Source organism: Dicentrarchus labrax, unplaced genomic scaffold, assembly GCF_905237075.1.
Source record: "Dicentrarchus labrax unplaced genomic scaffold, dlabrax2021, whole genome shotgun sequence".
Lineage (NCBI taxonomy): Eukaryota > Metazoa > Chordata > Actinopteri > Moronidae > Dicentrarchus > Dicentrarchus labrax.
This window is the reverse complement of record NW_026136722.1, coordinates 1,889,726-1,914,384: the sequence shown is the minus strand read 5'-3', so window position 1 is coordinate 1,914,384 and position 24,659 is coordinate 1,889,726. Positions and strand designations below refer to the sequence as shown.

At 40.2% G+C, this 24,659-nt stretch overlaps 1 protein-coding gene across 1 annotated transcript in view; it reads left to right on the top strand.

The window, feature by feature from the left end:
- The window catches only part of LOC127356897 (alpha-1,6-mannosylglycoprotein 6-beta-N-acetylglucosaminyltransferase B-like), a 61,686-nt gene extending 48,079 nt beyond the window's left edge, over window positions 1-13,607 (top strand). The window contains exons 14-19 of the mRNA XM_051388967.1: window positions 2,819-2,974; window positions 3,146-3,292; window positions 3,541-3,657; window positions 6,392-6,466; window positions 12,088-12,359; window positions 12,858-13,607. Coding sequence (XP_051244927.1) covers window positions 2,819-2,974; window positions 3,146-3,292; window positions 3,541-3,657; window positions 6,392-6,466; window positions 12,088-12,359; window positions 12,858-13,056 — 966 coding nt within the window. The 3' untranslated portion in view covers window positions 13,057-13,607. The remainder of the gene's footprint in view (window positions 1-2,818; window positions 2,975-3,145; window positions 3,293-3,540; window positions 3,658-6,391; window positions 6,467-12,087; window positions 12,360-12,857) is intronic.
- The last annotated feature ends 11,052 nt before the right edge of the window (window positions 13,608-24,659 follow it).

Sequence of the window (24,659 nt, the reverse complement as noted above, 5' to 3'; positions counted from 1 at the left end):
AGAAACTGAGTGTATTATTACCGTAGAAAGGGATGTGAAATGTAAATTGTTAACAGTTCAGTTTCAAAGGTACCAGCTGAACATGGTTTATAATATTCTTTAAATCCTTACAAGGCAGTGTAGGATTGTTGTTAAAATCTGTATTCAGTTTTGACACCGCCAAAGTATTACTAGAACAATGATTAAGGGCGGAGGTTTTCAAACTGCAAGGCATTCCTCCCCAGGGCAGGAGAGGTGAAAGGGAGACGTGAGGCAAAGATACTGCGGGAAGTGAATTTGAGTCAAAAATCAATACTACTTCTTGGAGTCATAACTGACGTCAAATCTGAACATACACAAACGATACACACATTTTTAGATTCAGTTTGACTTACACCTCCCAAGGATATCATAATCCGATGTCCATCATAAATAAATCCGTAAATCCACTTAGAAATTCTAGAAAAAAGATGCTCCTTATATCCCAGAGCTTGCCTGAGAATCGTCACAATTTTAAGTTTTTTCCAGTAGTAATCAAGTGATAGATCTATATACATCTATGGGTACATGCAAACAGGAACTGCTAATAGCTAATTCAGCCTGATTTAGGGGAATAGAAATGAATGAATGAAACATAGGCAGGTTGGCATGTGTAATAAATTTTTTGCATCCTCTAAATCTGATAAAATCAGGATAAATGTGAAGTTTGGAGAACTTTTGAATATCACTTTTCTAAGCAAACCTTCACAACATATTCTGTGAAACACCCACTAGATATTCCATTTCCTGCAAATAAGTTACTCCTCCAGGAATTTGGCCTGAAGTGTGTTGTTTAGGGTAAATTTTCCCTTCGAGCTACTGGCAAGGTTTCTCACTCTTACTGTATCTTTGAAGTGTGCTACAGCCTCCCCCAAGGTTTGGTTTACTTGAATCTGACTGAAGCTTTGTTCCTACACTGCCATAACACCTCCCTGTTTCTCAGAACAACTGGAGCTGCAATGTAGCATTTGTTGGTCTGAAATATTGCAATGTAAAAGCCAGTGTGTGCAGTGTTGGTCTCTCCAGACAATGAATATCACCTCATTGTGAGCAGTCCTCAGTTTGTGAGAGATTTGGGGTCTGTAAAGGTCCTATGAGAGGAAAAATGACTAATACTTTATGTTGTATTCTCTTTCTCTACATCTGCCTCTCTCTACTCACTGCCCTCCTCCTCATACTGTTCTCACTTTTTTACTATTCTGTATTCATCATCCCATGATGCATCATTGATGGATGCACACAGCTCCAGGTAAGTACATCTGCTTTTCACAGGCATTCTCCAAATTTTAAAACTCAAGACTTTTCCTTGAGTTTTAGTTGATTAAAAATGATGTTAAATGCCTTTCTTTGTCATCAGTGATTTGAAAACATCAGATTTCTACACAGTCAGGGAAGGTAAAAGTGTGCATCCTGCTCATAGTTCAGTTATAAAATCCCAACGCACCACAGAGCATCTCTCCTGCCGGGCTTCTGTCAGCCATGAGTCAATCATAGAAGACGGTGGTAGAGGAAGTTGTCAAAATTGTTCAAAAGTGGTTCAACCAATATCACTGAGAGTCAGCAATGGAGCAGAGAGCGTCAGTGGCAGCCCTATAACCTATAGCCTAACTTATATATTAAAAAATATCAGAGACTTTTTAGTGTCCTCAAATATTTAAAATATCTCCTAACATCTAGATATATTACTAAAAATTTGGACTTCTGTAGCATAGTGGAACATCATATACAATGTTTACTATATTTAAACAAGATTTAAATGAATGAATGAAGTTGGCATTTTAGTCACAATTAATTTTAACTTGTGTAAATCCAATAATGTTTGATTCTCAAAAGAGATTTAGAGTATTACTTTTAGGAAAACAGAGTGATTTCATCTCCATGTTGCTCGAAGACATAAAAATGTCCCAAGATGAAAAATGAGGAATAACACTGTGATGACATTTATAAATGATTTATGCCTTGAAGACATAGCATTAGTGAATAATTCATAAAATTCCCCCAGAAACACTTTTTGAGATAAACTAATTCAGTTTTACGTCAGTGAAATGATTCAAGCAAACCGTCTGCACGGGGAAGCACAGAAGATATACGTTTGGCTTTGATAACGTCACAGGTTGTGATAGTTACCAGTTATCAGAGTGATGATGTTCACGCTAACAAGAACAGACTCACCTCATTAGATCTGCTTTCCTCATTTCAATTAATCAATACTCACTGGTGTGATACTCTTGCTCTCCCCAAAACCTTTGGGCTTTTTTTCCCCGTACCCTTTCAAGAATGCTTGCGTAATACTGATGTATCTATTCAATTCATTTAACTGATCATAGTGGGAAAAACCTCAGTGTGTAAAATAAATAGGAATGAGCTAATAGCTGGCATCCTCAGATATTCTGTCTGTGCAGTCAAATGGGACAAATAATTTAATGTTAATACAATCAGTTTATAAAAACAGACATCATCATGGTGCATGCTGCTCAATAAGACAACATTAGACAACTAAAAGCTCTACAAAGAATCTGCAGGTCAGACAAATATTAGATACAAAAATATGGTAAGATGTGCCAAACACAAAGGGAGCTTAAACTAACCAAGAGGCATATGGTGGATGAATGCCAATGAAGGTGACCCGCCTTTGTTGAAGGGTTTGCGATAATAAATTTGTTACTTCACAGGGGCCCTTTTGAAGCACTTAACTCATTGTCCCTGCCCCTGTGTGTGTGTGTGTGTGTGTGTGTGTGTGTGTGTGTGTGTGTGTGTGTGTGTGTGTGTGTGTGTGTGTGTGTGCGCGTGCGTGTCAAAGGGAAAGGAAAAGTTCCTGGCCATTCTGCATCGCTACATGGAGATCCATGGGACAGTGTACTATGAGACCCAGCGTCCCCCAGAGGTGCCAGCCTTTGTCAAGAACCACGGTCTGCTGCCTCAGCAGGAGCTGCAGCAGCTCCTCAGAAAGGCCAAGGTGGGAAGAACATTACTGAGGCTTTCATGAGCTCAGAAAATGCTTCGATGTTTGCACACACAAAATGAAATGCTTTGATAAAGTTTTTATACAAGTCTTACACAAGTGTTGACCTGGATATGAGCAGCTCGGTGTATAGACTCATGATCTCCTTTTCATTTTTCTGTCAAGCTGTTCATTGGATTTGGCTTCCCCTACGAAGGTCCCGCCCCTTTGGAGGCCATAGCCAATGGTTGCATCTTCCTACAACCCAAGTTTAATCCCCCTCACAGCTCTCTGAACCATGAGTTCTTCAGAGGGAAACCCACCTCCAGGAAGGTAGATGCACTTGTCAGCACTTTCACTAGTTTTACTTGGTGGTTAACAACGTTGGTACAGAATAGTCACACACACACACACACACACACACACACACACACACACACACACACACACACCAACGTACTTAACAACAATCGACCCATTTTAGAATTTGCATTACACAACACAAATAAATATGCTGTCTTTTCAGATCTTGACTTCATTTGTTGTTTTATTGTGATTGTGAGCATTTATTCCTCCCTCAGGTGTCCTCTCAGCATCCGTATGCAGAGCAGTACATTGGCAGGCCGCATGTCATCACTATCGACTTCAATAACTCTGAAGAGTTTGATGCAACCATCCGTGAGATCATGAGGATCAATGTATGTCAAGTTTTTAGTGTTTGTCTTCCAAACTCAGCCCTACTCATTCAAAATAATGTTCTCCTAATATAAGAGTGCACCACAGTACATTTTTCACTGCTGCATAATGACAATAATTATTATTATTTGCTCTCGCACACTTTACAGTCTAGTTTGACCCACTTTTGAAGCCCTCAGCCTTTAATAGAGCTCTTAATCATAGCGCCCGACATTACAGCAAAATGCTTAGCTGGCTGCCTTTCTGCTCGCCGCACTGCTAATTGCTTGAGATATTGAGCGGCTCAGTAGGTAAACTGTGCCCACACCTGGGTTTACATGGCAGCTTTCCAAAGGCCAGCCCCACAGGCAGTGAGCATTATCCGCAGCAGATCATATTAATCAATCACGCTGTGCTCAATCTGTCACCGGAACAACACAGAGCCACGGCCAAGCCTCTTGCAGTGCCAAGATGCATGTGTGCCTCTACCTGCCAGGTGTGTTAAATAGACCTTGTGTTTTCCTGCTGATAGAGGCAAAATGAAGTACCAGTTGTGACTCTGGTAAATGCTTAAAAATTTGATCCTGGGGGAGGGGAAAAGAATAGTAATCACACAGGCTGACTCACTCACTCAGTGACTGGCAAGTTTCACCCTACAATTTTAAAATATTAAAATGAAGAAAATATCTTGACCTGATACCTGAGCCTACATGTAAATTTGATTCAGACCCAGTTGAAAAACAGCACATATCATTTGTCTTATGCAGTAATAGTTGAACTAAGTTTGGACACTAGCACACCTGACTAGTTGTGGAAAATATCAACACACCCAGACAAATTCTTAGTAGTGTATCTCATAGTTAAAAACTAAAAAGATGGGAGGTTATGTGTCCGCCCATTTCATGTCTGGAGTCTCTTCTGGTTGCCTGGCAACGGCTTAGATTTGTCACACTTCGGTTTTTGTATTGATTAAAGAAATAAGCTATAACATGTAAATTAGCAAGCTCTAGAGGTGCAGGTGGGTGGATTTTCCATTTCCAGTCTAAGCTAACTGACTGCTGGCAGTAGCTTAATGTTTACCCTCCAAACATAAAAGTGGCTTTGAGCATCTAACTTTTGATAAGACATCAAATAAGCACATTTCCCAAAACTGTTATTTTAACTTGTATAGTATTTGGATAATAGTAGTATTGTATATTTGATGCAGTGTTTATGTTCTAATATTAAATTGTACATATGTAAATACTTTTCAGCACAGCACAATTTGCCATTTTGACATGAAATAGTAGGGTAAACACAGGTGTTACCAATGATAACAATTATGGTTTTGTTCCACTCAACCAGAGTCAGGGTGCTGCTATAGTGCATGCTGGCTCACTGGTAGTTTACCCTACGTCAAAATGGCTGCTGTGAAAATGTTCGATTACTAGTATGGGTACCATATATTCAAAGCCAGTTCCGCAAATAATGTTTACTCAACACATTTTTGGATAAGGGTTGTTCATAGTGCTGCGGCTCATGTTGTTGATGTTTGAGCTCAAGAGCTGCCTGCTCATCTCAAACACTGTTGCCTCAGATTTTAATGGCACCATGGCAACAGTGTATGATGGAAATGAGGAAACAGGCAGCTGATAAAGAAGCACTAAAATGTCTGTGACACCTGCCCCATCTCACCCGCCAGCTAGGTTTGCGTGCCTTTTTGTGGACATGGTTGCACCCAGCAGAACTCACTTCAGGAATTTTATGTCACTGATGACAGCATGAAATGATGAATGTTGCTCACATATTTTTGTGGCCGAGCAATGCAATCAGTTTAGGTATATAGATTGCACAGTCATTTTAGAAATGTTTTCCACTGCTGAATTCAAATCGCCTTCTATGACGATTTTTTTTTTCCTTCTCTCTCTGATTCTATTATATAAAGATGCCCAAAAGGCAAATTGCATTGTGGAATAGCTGATGAAGTGCCAGATACATTTCATTAAACTCAGATGAAATAAAGTAATAAGAGAGTGCTAAAAGGAACACAACACTAAAAGGAACCATTTATCAATTTAAAAGCCTGAGTGCTTTAGTGGCCTGATAGTAAACAATGAGATCTCACTTTAGCTACCAGAGGAGACATTCAGAGGGGATTCTTCACTGGAAATCCTGACAGGATGTATCCTATCCTGATATATTTCATAATTATGTATTCAATCAAACCACAAATAGGTTTCAAAATACAGTTATTAATATAAACCTGTCCCTTCCTGTCACCGCTATGTTCTCTATGAGGCTGTTAGCATAAAATACTGTGCAGATGAGAAGATATTGATCAGTGCTCTCTCAGTGAATTATAATCAATTTCCTGCCATCAAAAGTCAGACAATAAGTGACAGGCCTCAACAGTGATGCTGATAACTGCACCCAAAGGACCCACAATGCACAAAAACAGAAGCCTCCTCAGTGCTGGATGACCAGTGGTCCGATGTCAGTTTAATCCATTGTTTGACATATTGATGTTGTCATCACTAAAAATAATGAAATCAATTTTCAAAGCTGTCACCTGTGATGTATTAGGTCATTGATTTTAATGTGTGGCTTGTGGCATGATATAAGCCATTCACAATTACGCTAATGAATATGTCAGCTTTGATTAACTATCAGATGCTCGGTTCCTGTAATTACAATGGCTTGGTTCTGTGGACACACACCCTTTCTCTCTCTCTGCCCCACCTACTGTTTCTTCATCTGCGTGCACATCTGTGTTTGCAGGTGGAGCCATTCCTGCCCTACGAGTACACCTGTGAGGGGATGCTTGAAAGAGTTCATGCGTACATTCAGAACCAGGTGGGTCTTAAAACTCAACCCAGATCAGCGGGCATGCTGGTTAGGGTCGTAAATGAAGAGAAGTTATTTGTAGGTGCAAATGTTGCCTTCCGGCAGATGGGGTCGGTCACAGTTTGGTGGTGTGAATAGAACTTAGAAATAGATGTAGAATGTGAGCTGGAACCACAAGATTTATTCTGCACCCTTGAGTAACCTGTGTTTATAATAGACCAGTGCAGTGCAGGAGTTTGTGACTGAAATTATTACAGCTTAGCTCATAAATAATATCACTAGATTACCATTGTAATCATTGCTACAAAGTGTAGTTAACATTAAAAGGAATGGTCTACTGATTTTACCCATCAAACTCAGTTTATTCATCATGAGGAGCACTACTCGCCTGTAGGATCCAGTGTTTTTGGAGCTTGACTCATAATTTTGGCTAAGTCAAAATACCCTGGGTCTCAGATTTACTTTGCAGAACTTTTTGTCCTTGAGGTCTGACAACTGTGTTGAATGTGTGAACTGTTTCATGCAGACATTAAGAGTTCATGTAAAGTAATGCATTAAAAAAAAAAAAAAAGTCAGAATTGTTTATTGCCAAGTAGGTTTTTACACCTACGAGGAATGCATTTGTTTTGTTTTGTTCAATTTACTTAAGATGTGAGGTAAACGGTTGCCATAAAAAAAAAAACGAAAATTTTAAACACTTGTTTAAAAAGGGTTGGAATTGGTATTTGAAGTTGAATACATTAAAAGCCAAATTATTTGTCCTTAATGTCTGCAGTGAAATCCACCATTCCCCACCCTACTTGCATTTGCAAACAATAAATCTTCCTTACGACAGTGGGTGCCACAACCATACAGGGATGACCGCTTTGTCCTTTAGCAACACAACACTATTGGCTACCGTGATAAGTCCCCCCCCAGCTGCCGGTTTTTACAGGAAATAAGCAAATAGCACCTTTTCACATTTCCTGTAGACTTTAAAAGGTGTTCTTGCTTCCTTCCTTGGACTCTTGCTTGTGTGGGCCAGACACTTCAGGTGCAACTGCTCGGACACATGGCCTTCTTACCAAACTGACATTTCCAACCACCTACAGTGTCCCCATTTCAAGGATGGGTCTTGATGGGTGTAAATGCAATACTAGGACAGGATATGAATGTGGGAAGTAGGCATAACATAGCAAGTGTGGCAAGGGCAGTTAGGGGAGAAAGGGGAAAAGACCTGGGGAATTCCACCACAGGAAATTAAATGTTGTTTGGCTAATTAATGAAGGCACACAGGCTCTTATTTGATTAAAAATACTTGGTTAATCCAAAAAAAAAAAAAAAAAAAAAAAAAAAAACACCCCAATAAAATATTTTAACTATTAGTAAAAAATAAATAAAAATCAGTCCAACCTAAAGTAACCAAAACTAAAAAGGAGTGTGCACTTAGGCCACTTTTGGAGAGGCAGACTACACTAAGGAGGGCCCAGGGGTGCTACCTCTAATTCACCTTCAGTGCAACACAGCAATCCTCACAACAAACAGGCGCAGTCTACAAATGTGTCCCCATGCTCTTACTCACATGAATCAAGAGCAGGGATCTCACCACGAGTGCCTAGCCTCACCACAATACGGTCCTCAAAAACAATTACCAACAAATAACCACCCACTTGGTCAACAAAATAAATCAGCAAACAAACTAAATGTAAGAATGAGCACAACAGGCTAAATGAGCACAACAAACTTAACTTATGAGCAAGCACAACAAATTAGGCTTCTGAGCAAAACAGCAGTAATCAGATGAGCCTATAAATAAAAACGAGAATGAAAGAGGCTCACCAGATTACATACAATACATTTCCTTTTTTAATGTTAACCCTGCTCACCACCTCTGGTTCAACAGGTGGGGAAGGCCACAAACAGACCAGCAGAGAATCCCAAACAAAGAGCAGTCTGAAATATAGAAAAGCTGACTCAATTGACAGAATGGGTCTCTAAAAAAGCTGGAGCACCTAACAACCACAGCAGAGACCAGGGCTGCGTTTCATTAGTAGTTCCACTTCCCTCGTTCACTTCCCCTCAGCCCTTGGTATAACGTAACAGCATACGTCGCACGGAGGCCACTTGGAGCGCGGAGGGAAAGTGGGCGGGGGAGGAGCGGGGGATTTAAATGAAACGCACTTGCCCTTACTCTGCGTTATAGCGGCAATGACGTTAACTGCAATGCATTGTGGGTGATATCCACCTCGGAGTGACCATCGTTGTTCACTCGCTTCCTCAGCCCTCCGAGGGTCCATCTCACCAAGTTCAATTCAGTTTTCCAGACAATTGGAACGACATTTATGATGGAGGCGGGGATTCCCCCGAGGGCAAGTGCCGAGGGCAAGTGAACGAGGGCGTGTTGAACGACTAATGAAACGCAGCCTATATCAGAGCCAAAAGGAAGGAGCGTCAGCCAGCAGGTGGCTTATATAACCTGACCTGATTAGGAGGTTGGCTGGGGGAGGAGTCAGGGATGGGGCTGCAGACACTAGACACAGATATTCCCCCACCACACATGTATCCCTCTGCTCATTAGCTCAGTCTTTATTGCGAGGCGTCTCAGCTTCATTGTTGACAGAGGGCTAAATTGGCTCTTTTCTGAGGCCCGGACTACTCTGGAGGGGCTTGGTGTTGGTGCATGATGGATCCATGTTCCTGAGCCAGTCTATTCCCCTTTTAAGTCTGTCTGAAGCATTTTTTGTTGTTTATCGTTTGTCCAATCTTTTTCTCACTCAAAGTCTGATACTTGAACTTGAATCTTTTGTCCCCCTGCCCTGCTTACCTTGAAGGTTGTTTTTTTCCGTCAAATGTGAGGTGATGACCGTATTCACATCAGCCTACGTTTGGAGGAATTTAAACAAAAGTTTTCACAAGTTCAAAGAAGTGTTGGATGGATAATAGATAATAACTGAAGAACTAAAACAGCTATTGGATTTTTGCACAAGGTCTTCTCCGTAAAGCATATATATGCGAATTGATCTGAATTCAGTGAATATACTGAACTTCTATTTTCTGGGCTTTCTCAGTCGCTAGACCTCAATATTAATTCCTCGGCTACACAGCTTGGGTCAGCTATTAAAGCCCGTGGAGGCGCCAGCTGCAAGCTTAATAAACTAGCACGGTGACTAATTTTTCAATGATGGTCCTCATGGACGGCGATGAAAGAGAGATATAACGCTCATACATAAACATAGACCTGTTATCCAATCTCTAACACACATCAAAACGGGAATTAATCAATAATAGTAAAAATAATCAAGACATGATGTTGTTGTGTATTTTACTGTAATCCAGGGTATAAACACTCCAAACACGCACACATTTACTGTATATTTACATGCATTGTTGTCCTCTGGTACATCTATCATGCTGGGATGTTGGTATAGTGTCTGGCAGTGGCAGGTTAAGGAAATGTGTTAGCCTCTGCTCTGCTCTGACACCATCTCTTCCTCGGCTGTCAGCCACACACACACACACACACACACACACACACACACACACACTCAACATGCCGTGACCGACTGAGACTGTGACTGCCCGCCTGCCGTGTACTAGGTCAGACTCCCAATCAGACTCTCTTTCTCTTTCTTTTCTCCCACTTTTCTTAACCTTTTTCTTTCTCCGTGTAGAGACTTTTCCAATTTTATTTCCAACTTAAGTCACTCACACACTCGTTTATTCCTATCTTCCGACTGAATCTCTCATCCTCGTTATCTCTCACCTCTGTCCCCTGGCAGAGCTCCAGTCCCACTGTGACCCTCGTATGATATACTGGCAGCTGAGTCTCTTTCACTATTAATATTGTCTGTATGATGCCATGTACACCCAAGCACACATAATGTATTTCACTCTTTTCCTTGCCCCCATTATTTATTTTATTGTATACTTGTGGAGAAAGCATTCGAAAAATTACTTGAATTACATTTTTTTTTATTTAACAGAAGAGATATACAGGTGGACACACACATTTAGAAAGAAACGAGACAGAGCCGTTTGTTAACTTTGTGGTTGCTTAACTGCAGTTATTGTTGTTATTAAAAAAAACAATTGGTGAGGATTGTTTCATGTAAGGGGCTATGGGATCATCCATCAAGACAAGATAAATGTGAGATACTTGATTGGCTGGACATGAAACCTGCTGATGATGTCCTCATCCCCCAGTATATGACAGATCATTAATGGCTGCAGTGAAATGGGATGAATGCTAAAAGTCTATGTAAAAGCTCAATTAATGAAATGGATGTATTTGTTTGTATAAGTCTTTGGTGTAAATACTGAAATAAATGGTGGCTGAATTGCCTTCAGTTGCTTGAGTTTCAGGGTCCTGGTATTGTTCATGCTGGCTCACTGTCATGACTTACTGGGACACTTGAATAGAGCAGAGCCATTGTTAACGTTATAAGAAACACGTGTGCTTGTCCTTGCGTTAAAGATTTAGTTCTGATTATTGGTCTTATTGACAAAGTTTGGGCCATCAAATTTGATGTATTCTCACAACACTTGCCTCACCACCTTAAGAGTGAGATCTGGGAATGCAACAACGTCACTAGAACTGAGTCCAGTAGGACGGCAATACAGTTAGTCAGACGATCACACAGGCTGTAAATAGCAAGTAGTGACATGAGGAAGTGACAAGGTCTCATGTATGGTTAAGACAGTTTAGTTATAACCTTTGCCTGCATGTTCTCTTCTAATTAAGCACATAATATGTATAGTGCATGACATGGTTCTTTCCAGCATGTGTGATCCTCTGACTGCACGTTTTGCTCGTCCAGACTCAAATATTACCATCGATTCTACAAAAACTAAGACTGAGGTTAATTTCTGATTTTCTTCCATGTTCTCTATGTGCAGAATTGGACATTTTCTGACTTTGATGACTCATACAGTATCAAAAAGACATGACTTAAGGTTGCTATAATCACACAAGGTTTAATGCTTAAATACGTGAGTACCTTGTCAACAGTCACAATTATTAAAAGAGAAAATAATACTTATTATTGCATGCACACATAGAAAATACACTGTTTGGTTGATTAAAAACCAAAAAATTAATTACAATATCTGTATCTTAACCTTGCCTGTTTCCATACCTTTAAATTCTGCACTCTGTGTGTGTGTCACGGATGTTGACTGTGTTTAGGAGTGAAACTGAGCAGAGATGGAGAGATTGGAAGCCTAGTTATTGCCTGCGGGCACTAGGAGCCTGTTTAATAAACGGGTCTGGAGGCCAGTGGGACATGTCAGAGAAATGTTATTACCTGGGTCTTATGAATAGCCCCAGCTGGAGGGGGAATCTAATCAGGGCTCTCACCAGAGCCTAATTCTGCCTCCAGACCTCATTTGTTATTGGGTGGCATAACTGCATTCATATAATTTCCTGGAAGATTGACGAGGAGTTGTCAGTTCTGATAAACACCTTTTGTACTGTAGCGGTTCTTTTATTATTTCCTGTATCAGCTGTCCAGAAGTTGTATATTTTGCTGAATGTATAATTTGTCACTGCTCTGTTGTGGTGTATAGTATTTATTTTAGCTGACAGGTCAAAGTGTTGCAATATAACCCCAAAAATATAACTGATCTGAGTCATTTTATCTTCGTACCTGCAGGACTTTTGTTCCCCTGAAGCTCCGTTTCCTCCGGTAAACTCATCTGGCGCTTGGCTGGGCAGCCCTCCCAGTCCTTTCATCCTCCTGCCTAATTCCAGCATCCTAACCTGGGCCCCCAATGCCAGCTACTACACATCCTGGCCACCCCTCAGCGCATTGCGGCTTTTGGCTTCGCTGGAGGGCCAGTCGTGTGTGAAGGCGTGCCAGAATGCAGGACTAATCTGCGAACCCGCCTTGTATCGTTTCATCAACATTAAGGAGGCCTTCAGCGCGTAAGATGTTTCTTCATTGGGATCATTAGTCAAATGATCATGCACAATTTGGCCCCAAAACAATTTTGATGTTTTAATTGGTTCCTATTGGCACATGGTTATGGAAAGACAACACGTTTCAGTTAAATGTGCAGATAAATGTTTTTAACAAAAAACAAATCTTCGTACATTTTAATGCGAAGGTACTTTTATCTCCATGATTGTGACTGCCTTCTTTCAATACAAAAGTTAAACTGTGTTCTTGCCCAGCGCACGTTCCACGTTATTGATTATGTTGTGAAACGCCTCGTCAGGGCCTTCTTGAAATTGTAAAAATGGATCTCATGGAGCTCATCCTGCAATGATAATAAATTTGACTAACCACCACACAGTGTCATGCCTCAGTGCTGTAAATATATTAGTGGAATAATCATTAATACCCTCTGGCACTCTTGCTAACATTATTATTAAATATGTTAGTGTAATAATCATTAACGCCCTTAAAACCTTGTTTTCCAGACTGGACTTCCAGTGTGAGGGATTGGAGTCCGAGATGAACCACCTCTTCCCTGCCTTCTCAGCAGAGCATGCTGAGTGTGGCCTGCAGCAGGACCCGCTGCTGTTCAGCTGCGCCGGCTCAAGCGCCAAATACCAGCGCCTTTGCCCCTGCAGGGACTATCGTAACGGCCAGGTGGCGCTGTGCAGAGACTGCCTATGACCAGAGGAGGACCTGTGGACTGTGGAGACCCTTTTCTAAGGCAAGATCCTGGTTGTCCCATGGGACTCTCTTGAAAAGGAGATCCTGTGGTGAAATAATGTTAAGGCAAACAGTGACTCTGCTCCCTTACCTCCGACTAAGGACTGGCTGCCAAAGTAGGTAAGATGGTATTACCTCTCAGGGAACTGCATGATTGTACTTTGAATTTGGTGGGTTTAAGGGCCTCAGCTTAAAGGTTTACATGGCTGCATTTGGACCACAGTCTTTACAAAAGTGATGATGAAATGTGTCATTTGATGGCTCAGTTAGATTAGTAAAGAAAACATGAGCAATTAAAAGGAAAGCTTTGCTCAAAAAATGTTTCAAATGCTTGAATTTCACAAGTGTTTACTCAGTGTTGTGTGAATACGTACAGTATCGTAGTGGAGTTTGGATATTTGTACTAGATGCACCCAAAGCCATTTACACCATGTTGAGATGTACTATTTTACATGTCCTGTAATGAATATATTTGTACATAAGTGTTGTTTAATAAAACAAAGGAGGGAAAAGGTGTTGCCATTATTTATAATAAGAAATGGGTGGAAATGATTATAATTAATTTTCTTTTAAAAAAGTAGGACCCCATTAAATTATAAGATATCATCAATCTTTTATGGACGATTTCACAAAGCCAAGTGTGGGGAAATATCCTAATTACTTCTTTCAGCCTGTGATTTATATGCAAACGGTACTGGCTCACACTCATCCATTTATAAAGCAGTCTTTGGATACATGATGACAATAGTGTTTGGGTTTCCAGAAGTCTGTAGATTCCTGCATCAGTGCTTTGGATTTTTTTGGGCTATACAGTCTTCTACAGCAGCGTTTGTTTTTTTTTGATCCCTTACAGAAACCCACACTGTGTTCTCTTTTCTAGATAAAGATGTACTTTTTTAGCAGCAGAACCAGCTGTGAAAATTACAGACATCAACCCTCTATACAGAGATGAGCTGCAGCACTGCTATACAGTGACTGGTAGCAGCAGATAAACAGCTTTCTCAGCCAAATAACTGCATTATTTTGGTATAGCATATTACTGTTGGCAGGCAGATGGGGGCAAAGGGTTTAAACTATAGGTTTTTTCAAGTAAGTCTTAACAACTCATGGCTGAAAGTGATGGGGGACAAAATCCACAGTCCTCTTCGAAACTTGAGCTGAAGCTTATATAATGAAAAAAATAATTTTAGAATTATTACCTTATTATTTTGTGTATTGTTATATATATATTTTTTTCCTCTCACCCTCTTGGGGTGGTATCTGTGTGTCATCCTCAAGCTCGGGTCCTCTACCAGAGGCCTGGGAGTTTGACAGTTCTGCGCAGTATCTTAGCTGTTCCTAGTAAATGAGAAGGACATCTTCCAACCTTTCCAGCTGAAAAAAGTCCACCTCAATGTTTCCCCAGAGTGTTTTCTCGCTGCACTGCTGCAGAGGGACAGTGACACATAGAGGGAATTCTGCACTAATAAAACGGTACCTTTAACTTTGCAAGATACGTACTTGATTAGTCTAACTCAGACTGCTGAAGCCTCATTTCAGCCTTAGCTGACCTTTACGATACATTTCTGCAGAAAATATGACTCTGGATTTTGTACACTATCTTATGGCTGAATTGTGTTCAACAGCATGGTGTCCACCAGTTATCGTGCATCATGTAGTTAAAGGCACATTGAAAAAGACAAGATTTTCCACCAGATTTTCTCCCAGAGATGTTTTTACCCGCTTGAGGCAAAAAAGATTTATTATGAGACCGTGTTGGAAATATTTTTACAGATAACGTGTTAAAAAAAAACAAGCAACTGGACTCAAAAGCATGACTCAGAAACACAGTTTTTGGTGGAAAAATTCAATGTCTTTACTTGCCAAAAAAGGGTTTGGTACACAGGTAATCAGAGTTCAGCAAACAATCCAGTACAGGAGATGCAAGGCAGAGATAGGAAAGATGGAGGCAGAGAATCAAAAAACTGGAAATTAACTAGACACAAGAAGAGCAAAGGCTGGATCACTAGACACTAAAGTACTGAGAAAAAGCTTGAGTGACGAGGATTCCTAAGAGAAAAGTGAATTCTCTCACACGCTCATCACCTCTGCATTGATTTATTAAAAAGTCGACGTTTCATTAACATGGACATATCAAACATGAGGAGCAAGTGAGCAGCCCATAATAGAATGATTGTTCACAGCTATCCTCGAGATGTGTCCATGATCACATACAACACACTGTCAAAGCATACAATACACACAATATCTACACTCCTGATGCTGATGATAACTTAATATATATAAAAGACAGTTCATACTACATAAATGGGTTCTTATAACTTTATATATTACAGAGTGAAGAGGACACACACATTAAAAACTCTAGTGAGGGGGAATAGGGAGACACAGGTGAAACCGATTGGGGGCGGAGCAAAACAAATGGAGGGAAACACACAGGCAGGAAGTGAAGTGGTCTGAAATGAGAGAGGAGGTAAGTGTGACATAAAGGCTATAAAATATCTACTGTTGCTCCCCCAGGCAGGTGAGGGTTTTTTTTATTTTTTATTGTGGGGTGGGGTTCCATTTAGATCTTTATTGGGAATGGATTTTCAGTACTAATTTTGAAGGCACTACATTCCCCCAGGTCCTTGAAATGGCTTTTTTACTTACTTTTCACCTTCAGTGTAATAAAGAAATATAGGAGAATTCCCTCCATGTCTGTGAACTAGTGGATGTATAGTGGATCTCTCACATGTTTTGACAGTATTAATAAGCAGGTAAAGTTTAATGTTGCTCCAGTTTCCCACTCAGAATGTACAGTCATGTTTTTTGTTTATTTCAATTTTGCCACATTTCTTGATCATCAGTAGCGAACCGGATGGTAACATGTTATAATAATAATAACAAAATAATTAATACTTGAAAGTCAAACAGGAGACATCCTCCAGATGTCATGTGGCCAATTTATTCAAACAACACTTATTATTATTATTATTATTTTAAAATCATATACCCAATCAAGTCATGCTTTCTATCTCAATGGGGTATTTACTGGTCTCAGTCGCAACTTAAAATACTGAAGATTCTTCAACAGGAAGCACTGTACTCACTCATAACGTACATATGAACTGTATACTTTGTTTTATAACTGAAACCTTCCAGTTTAATTTCCACTGTAATCCATTTCTCTCTCCTCTTTGGCTTTGTTTGTGTGGGCTTCATGAATGAAACCATTAAGTGAAGCAGAGCACTCAGGGCTATTTTAAATCACCTTTACAGATGGACATTATAATATGCAGAGAAATGCTGCAATGTCACTAAAGTCATTATCACGAGCGCTGCTGCTCCACTGAAGCTGAAACCCCTCCACTACGATAAGAGGATTTTAATGAGAGATCCTCAAAAGACAGAGTTGGAATTTGCCAGTTTTCATTTAATGATGGGGTTAGTGTCTCTTTGACTGATAGTAAGGACCATTTCACAATATGCCTATTTCTCCTCTCCGATTTATAATCTCTGAACTAATATTGAACTTTCTCTTTGCAGTAGTCTGAAAAGCTCTGAATCTTTTAGGGCTTTTATGGTGAGAATTCAGGTGTTGGACAATAACCTCTGAGACTTAAAGAAATAATATAAATACACCACTTCAGAGTTTTCAGAAATGGTATTCTTCTGAGCTTAACTAACAGTGCTGCACCCAAGTACTTTGCTTTTCAGCACTGAGAAAAAAAGCTCTCTTCTCTTTCTGTTTTTCACCACTTTTTCTCAGTCAAGACAGAACTGCAGTAAGAAACCAGTCGATACTGCATAAACCACACAATGATGGTGTTACATCTTGCAGATAAAATGTGGGTTTCGTGCTGAACAACCTGTTGACTTCGTCCTCAGACAGATACTCCACACACCCTGCTGTGGATCACTCTGGGACTCTGTGTGCCAGAAAGACTGCGTGTGAGCTCGGAGCTCAGCGCCAACTATTTCAGGTAACAGAGTGAACTGAAGTGGAAGAAAAGTTTATTATGGGACCCTTTTATCCTGCTAGCTGTGGAAAATCTTCGCTGGCCAAAAGATAACAACATTACACAAATAAAGTTTCACAGGACAATATGTGTACACACACGTTTCACATGCTTGCTTTAAAGGAGTGATTCTATGTGCTGGACAAAACTCAGCTGGTGAAAGTGCGGTGTTTTACAGTGTGTCAGGAGAGAATGTTTTTCTGTAACCAAATTTAATTTAATACTTATGGCCGGTTTATCCCCGCAGGTGCTGCAATTATACCTTATTATCACAGACTTTTGGGGTATTGCAGCTATACTTATTTCATCTCTGAAACGTCTAAAATACCTTCTGCTGTATGAGTGTGAGATGTGTTTTAGTCATCAACAACAATCATCAGACAACTATTAGATGGACTGCCATAAACTTTTATATTCAAGAAGATTAATCCATATGGTGAATCCTTTGGCAACTATTGGACAGATTGTCATGAAATGTGCTACGGTCATTAATGTTCCCTTTGGTGACTCCACCATCTGGCCAAAATTTACTTTGGCTTACATACTTGGCCAATTAATATGTAACATTTCCGCATTAAAATGTAGAAAAAAAACTAGACCTATGTTATGAGTGTACTTACATTGTCCCAGATGTTTCCAACAATGTTCAAACCCAGAGAAATTTGTAATTTTATTCAGTTAACAGTGCGTTCCACCAATCACCTGTCAATGGGATCATTTGTCTTTTGCGCAGGCGTCAGCGTTGTGGTAGCTGTCATAAACTGTCTTGTTCTCTTGTTTTAAGCCACATTTTTATGATGCACTTTAAGGTTTTCTTTTTAGTTATCGGACTTCGGGATCTTAAATAGACCTTTGCGGATGATGAGCAATGAACACTGAAAGAATCCTAACTGGATCCTAACATATTTATATTAGTCCCTCAATTTGCATAATGAAAACTCCCCAACCTTTAGCTGAACCCTTGTGGTGACTGTCAAAGTCTCAGAGCCTTATTACATTCTATACCACCTTAACCTAACCATACCAAGCAAAAACATGTAGCCATGATAATTGATATATTATTAGTGAAAAGAAAGTGGGTTTCAAAACTGAAAACTAAGTTTGCAATGCCAGGAGCCAGTGTTCTTTGTGGAGGAGGATGTTTGTGTTGTCTTTAATGATAAGTCTTCATTCTGTAAAAAAAAAAAAAAAAGGCTTACAGGGAAGAAAACACAATGGAAGACAAAATGAAAGAACAGCTTTCAGGTCCAACTTTGACCCACCGTACTTATAGTAGTTGTGTGCAAGCACAGCAACATGCAACATTTTGCATGTGCTCGCGATCTTTTTGACCTCCAAAAAAGTTAGTTAAAAACATTTTGTTGCCGCGATTTTTCTACAGTTCCCAGATCTCAGTAATTCTTTTCTGTGAGCACTATTTTATCATTACTGATAGAAATAATGACCAAAAGTACTAAATAAGCTGCAGATTGTATTCTTTCTATCTGCTAACAGAATAATAATTGTTTTCACAACTGAACATCAAGGCCCCTGTCACATTTACACAAATGAATGGATTATGTATACTGTATAATGTGTTGATCATTTAAACTCAGTATGTTTGCATATGTTGGTCCAGCAGTAAATTATGCAACACAACTCTCACAGCGCTGCCAGAGTGAATTAGATGGGGGCCATGACGCAGCGTGATTCAGGACATAGCAGAACAGCTTTTCTAAAGAGAGAGGTCACTTTTCTCCACACACAGCAGACATCTTCATTCCTCTGCCTCGCACTCACACCTCAGTGCCTTCTCCACTCCCCTCTCTATTCTACAGTGTTAAATTATTTCATCTTTTCTTTAAATACTGAAAACTTCTCCATGACCAATTACCCGCCCTTTACATTAGCGCTGTATATATGATACTCCTTTCTAATCACTTCCCTCTTCTGCTCGCTCGTGTCTCTTTGGCACTTCAGTGTGTGTGACGGACTAGCTGCCTTCTGCTCAAGCTGTGTGTGTGTGTGTGTGTGTGTGTGTGTGTGTGTGTGTGTGTGTGTGTGTGTGGCGCACTGTATGCAGATGCCTTTCTCTGTAATAATAGGTGTCTGAAAAACTGACACTCTCATAGACTTAATGGAGTGTGCCTGTTAGGACTAAAGAAGTGCAGAGTGGAGGAAACATTAGTCAATTTGAGAGAGCTTTTAATATACACTGCGGTGCAGCAGGTTAGTGATGTGTATCTGGTATAGATTTTACAAATATATGCTTTAGTTGTATTAGTTATAATGATAGAGTTATAGCAGCCGGCCAATAAAGCTATACAGTCATGTACAAATCTTTGACAGCTCAGAAATAATGATAAGAAACTGATCATCTGTCTCTGTCTGCCACATAATTCCTCTTTTTTCCTCCTCCATCTCTGCCTGTTTTAACATATGAATGAAAACAAAAATGCAAGCTCAACAGATGTTAAATGTTGTTTTCATATCGCTTTACTCTGTGAAAACTCTTTCTTGTAATTGCATTCCTGTTCATTATGCAGATTAATTGGCTGGTTTGAAAATGTAGCTTCTTTTTGCACTTTTTGCATTCCCCACGTCAATTATAACCCACTTGAGGGGAGCGCAGAAATCCACTTCAACTACAACAATGACTGTTACTAATATTTCCATTGCACTTGAATAAGTGCAATGGAAACTTGTTCAAGGTCTGTGTGGCTGTTATTGCTGGATTGGATGTGTGTGTAGCACCTGAGGTAACAGATTGCTCACCACTTACAGAGAGCTCTGCTGCTGTATGATAAGGCTCTCCTGTCTACCACGGTGAAGTCAGCTTTGTTTCAACTGAACCGGAGGCATCACAGGTAGGTGTGAGGGGGCAGTGCAAACAGAGCAAATATCGAATCTCAAAGGTCCATGTTGAGTTTCCAGCTTAAGACCCTCAGAAGACTACACACACGCACATTCTGATAGATACACCTGAATTTTAAATGCACCAACTCCCATAAATGCTGCTTAAGGACAGTAAAGTTTGCTTGAAACTCTGTAGTCAGAATTATTTAAACACTGGAGGTTGTATCTACCTGTTTGACTCAAACTAAAGTTATGCTTAAAGCAGCTATAATCTATATTTAATATTGTATGTGAAAAAGGTCACATCATAGCGATGAAGAGAATTATAACCTGAATCTGCTGCTCCCCTCAGCTGAACTGAATTTTATAGTGAATTTAAGTTCATTCTTTAAGGTCTTGTCCACAACTTTACTGTTTTGGTTTATTCTCAGCGCTTTCATGGTGTTGTTTCCAGTAGCAGCAGACAGCTGTTTTCAATTAAAGATCTCTAAAATCCCACTGAACCTGCTCAGCACCAAATGGCAGACAGATACAGTAAACAACCAGCTGGTAAACATGGTGGAGAATTTTGCATCTAAAGAGCCAGATATTTCCCTCTGGAGTTGGTTGAGACTAAAAACAGAGCTGAAAGGGGGTGAATATTGAACTAACATTTGCCAGGTGGCCAAAAAGACAAATTCCAAATATGTTGATCTGTGTCTGCTGGATTTGTTATATGTCAATCATGTGTACACCACTTGTTTCTGCTGCCCCCAAGTGGTAAAAAAATCAGTTATTGCTTGTTTAAATAGTTTTAGATTTGGGTAAATGCACTCATTTGATTTCTTATGTTTGTACAAAGATTGATACCATTCTTTTACCTATGCAATAAAGGCTCCAGCCAGCAGGATTATGTTTTGGTTGGGTGCAGTGACGTTGGTTATTGTTTCAGATTAGACAAACAAGATGTAACGTGTTACTTTAATTCATTTACTTCAGTTTAGACGTGCTGGTAGGTCGATTTTGTTAACTTCAGACAGAGCTAGAATATGGGTTTTACGCTGTTTCCAGTCTTTTTGCTAGTTAAACTACGCTAACGGCTGTTGCCAACAGATAAGAGGGTGGTATTAATCTTCTCACCCAACTCTTGGCAAGACAGTGAATAAGCATATTTCCCAAAATGTTGAATTATTCCTACAAATTGCACCAGTGCAAAAGCTTGGTCGGAAAGCAGGCAAGGGTGCCTTTTTGTGTGAATAGACTCTGTGATGGTTCCACTTAAGTTCAATTTCCTCATCAAGTCAGAGGAGATTCAAGGTTATGAGTCCTGGGAAATCTTTTCTCAAATGTTCATATTTGCTACATTTCCAGCCTGCTGCTGACAGAGTTATAGCTTTAGGCAGCGTCTCATACTCCTGGATATTTCATCCTTTTACAGTAAATGGACACATTTCACATTAGACCTATCGGTATGTATTTCCACAGTAATGCATGTCCTGAGTGGCAGTGTAGAGCACAATGAGAAGTCAAGAGTTCAGTTCAGTTACTGAGTCTTCTTTGTCCATGGCTCCCATTGCCAGCTGGCAGCTCCAGCAACACCACCCAGACTGCATCTGTCACAGCTGTCTCACTGTCAGCCTCTGTACAATTGCAAAGGCCACTCCATTACTGAATCTATAGAGTTGATTAGACATATAGCAACCAATCCTCTACAGTCTTGTGTGGCAGCTTTTGACTGGCTGTCTACAGCACCGTTTTTAGGTAGATCTGAGAGTCTTGGTGACTGCAGACCTTCAGTCCTGACAAATAAGGTAGGCTGAGAGAGTGAAGGGACAGAGATGAGAGAGAAGTCCTCATCCCTTATAGACAGTCCATCCGCCCTGGTGACCCTGTTGTCTGAGTGGACTGTCAAGCTGTAATAGAAGAGATTGAGAAGGTGTGAGAGGAATTGGGCGTATGGGAGAGAATTGAAATCTGCAGAGAAAATGAATCAGATAGAGATGAGAAGACAAATGATTGAAAAGTAGCGAAAAGAAGCAAGGCAGCTGGATCAGTGGCTGAGGGGCTGGTTTCTAAAAGAGTCTGGAAAGAGTGAAGTAGGAGAGAGATGATAGAGGAGGAAAAAGCAGCATGTGTATATGACTGTTTTTATCAGGGCTTCTCTGGGCAACTTCAAAGTGATCTTCCACAAACTCCATAGCAAGGATATACTGCAAAAGACCAGAGCTCTCAAACGGGAATCATAGAAAAACTTGTTTTCCCGGATCAGTGTTGTTAGGACCTTGATGTAAAGTTTTTGAAGAGATCAAAGGTATCCTGCAGTATGATAGTCAGCGAGCTGCATGTTCTTATGAGTTATTTAGTGAAGTATGGATTGATGCAGGAGGTGAGAAGGCTGCAGAAGGGAGGAAGATAGAGACTGAATGTGGGAGTGCAGATCCTGTACGGTATGTTCTTAGAGACCAACTGCAGGGAGAGATAGTTAAGAAAACCTGTACCAGCATTAAAAGTCATAGTTTGTCCAGGAAGCTGGAAAAGTGAGGGAAGAGTCTATGAACGCTTGCGCTAAAAGGGTCACTTTGGTCAAAAATACCCGAGGGAAAATACATAAAACATCCTGAAAATGTTCAGACAGAGTGTGTTTTTATGTACATTTCCCATGTTCAGCTTTTTAGTGATAGTGGTTTAACTGTCCTCTGAGGAGGCAGCAAGAGGGTGATCATAATGTATCATTAAAAGCTGGAGCAACATATTAGACCGTTTTATTAAATAGTGGAGGAGGTTTGATAGCTCCAAAATCGACCTTAATGTGTCATGTGTGATCACAAATATACACAATGCTACACATTCCCACTTCTGGTGTAGACAGGAAATTAAAAGAAAAAAATGACAGTCAGAGAGCCCTTCCTTGCTGCTTAAACGTATTAAGTCAATAGATATTGAGCACATACCTGAGACTCTTTTACAGGCTTGTCATTTTAAAACAGAACACTGAGAGCTGTATTCAAAAGGTTGCAATCTGCAACTTCATAGCTAGACGTCACGGAATCCTACGCACTGTTCCTTTAACAATATCTGCAAAAGGTCTCACCACCTGTTATTGAGCAGGAAGTTCAAAGTCACTTATATAGGAACATTATAACTCACTAATAAACTACGACTATAGCTTGAGTGACACGTGTGTCCTTGTTACAGTGAAATTTTATCTCTTATTCAGCAACAATAATGAATCTAAATCTATACATGAGCATGATGTTAAACCCCAGGCTGTTCCTGCATATACAGGGGCGTATATCTCTGCTTTCATCTGGAACTTTCGTGATGGCGCTTCTCTGTCAGTTTTGCCCGGCTTCTTTGGTGCAGATGCAACCCTTAAGCGGCAAATGGCCTCGTGCCAAAACGCATATCCTGTGTGGTAAATCATTAAGATGTTTACCCATGATTAAAGATGTTCTTTCTCCCTGAAACTCTTCACATGAGTACCTCAGCTCAGTGTTAGTAGGCAAAAGACGATGTTTGATAAATGATTAAACGCTTGGCTAATCAAATCCCCTGACCCCCTGTTTGTTGTTGTTGATTAATCCATGACTCAGTAAAGTATTGTATAATGGGAAGCGTTGAGCTGACCTCTGTGCGCAACTGTCTTTGATCTCTCCAAATGAGATGACAGTAACAGACAGTGCTCGCAGGAAACTTCCTCATAGTTTCTCCAGACAGTTATTTTATTTTCCGTCAGCACCAATTATTTCTTTAAGAGCAAAATAAATTTCTTGCCAGTTGTCTCAGAAATTATCTGCACGGTATATCAGCTATTTTGAGACATCTAATAGAAGAAGCTGCAGGAGTTACTTATTCCAATCACTTAAGCTGCATGCACAAGCAAGTCATTTCATACAGGTTGACAATGTAATTACAGAGAATTGTTTTCTGAGCTGCTAGATCTTCGTAATGGCCCGATAATTATTCTTCAATGCAACACAGAGTGACACTAAAATAAAGCAGGGATGTGTGTGTAAGTGGGTTTGTGTGTGTGATAGAGCTTGGTGCTTGCAGAGCATCAGGGTGAACAAATAAATCAGAATGGCATGTTACTGTCACGTCTCCCTGCTATAATCCCCCACTTTGATCGGCCTTAATTGATCTCATTTGAGCTGGTTCCGGCTTCCCCCCACACTGATGGACACAGCTGTTGCCTGGCTTGTCAGAGATTACTAAATCACCACTTTCATGTGACACCAGGTTACCTCTGGCAACCTCGCATGGCCTCACAACAAAATAAAACACTCTGAATTTCTGCTCACCTGAGGATTTCTGTGTTCTTTCTAACATCACCTGTGAAGCTTGATGGAAGAACACCGCATTGAATCTTCTCCCACACACTCGGCTGTCTGCTCATAGAGAAGAATAAATGTTGATCCAGTGAATGTCTTATGCAATATCCTGCATGGTGATATAGTTGCTGAAAATGGCAGAGTATAAAAAGAGAATTGGGCTGTTAACCAGCTAGTGGCAGCCGTGGGGGAGGCAATGCCTTCCAGCTGCCATGCGGTGAATAAAGCACACACATTTACTCAGAGATGTGTGTGTGTGTGTGTGTGTGTGTGTGTGTCTGCGTGTGTGTGTGTGTGGAAGCTGAATAAGTATCAGTTACAGACCATGCAACCCATATCTAAAATGTTTGCTTCAAGTTCATTTAAATCAATTCAACATCAGTGAATTTAATACACAGACAGTTCACATGATGCCTCA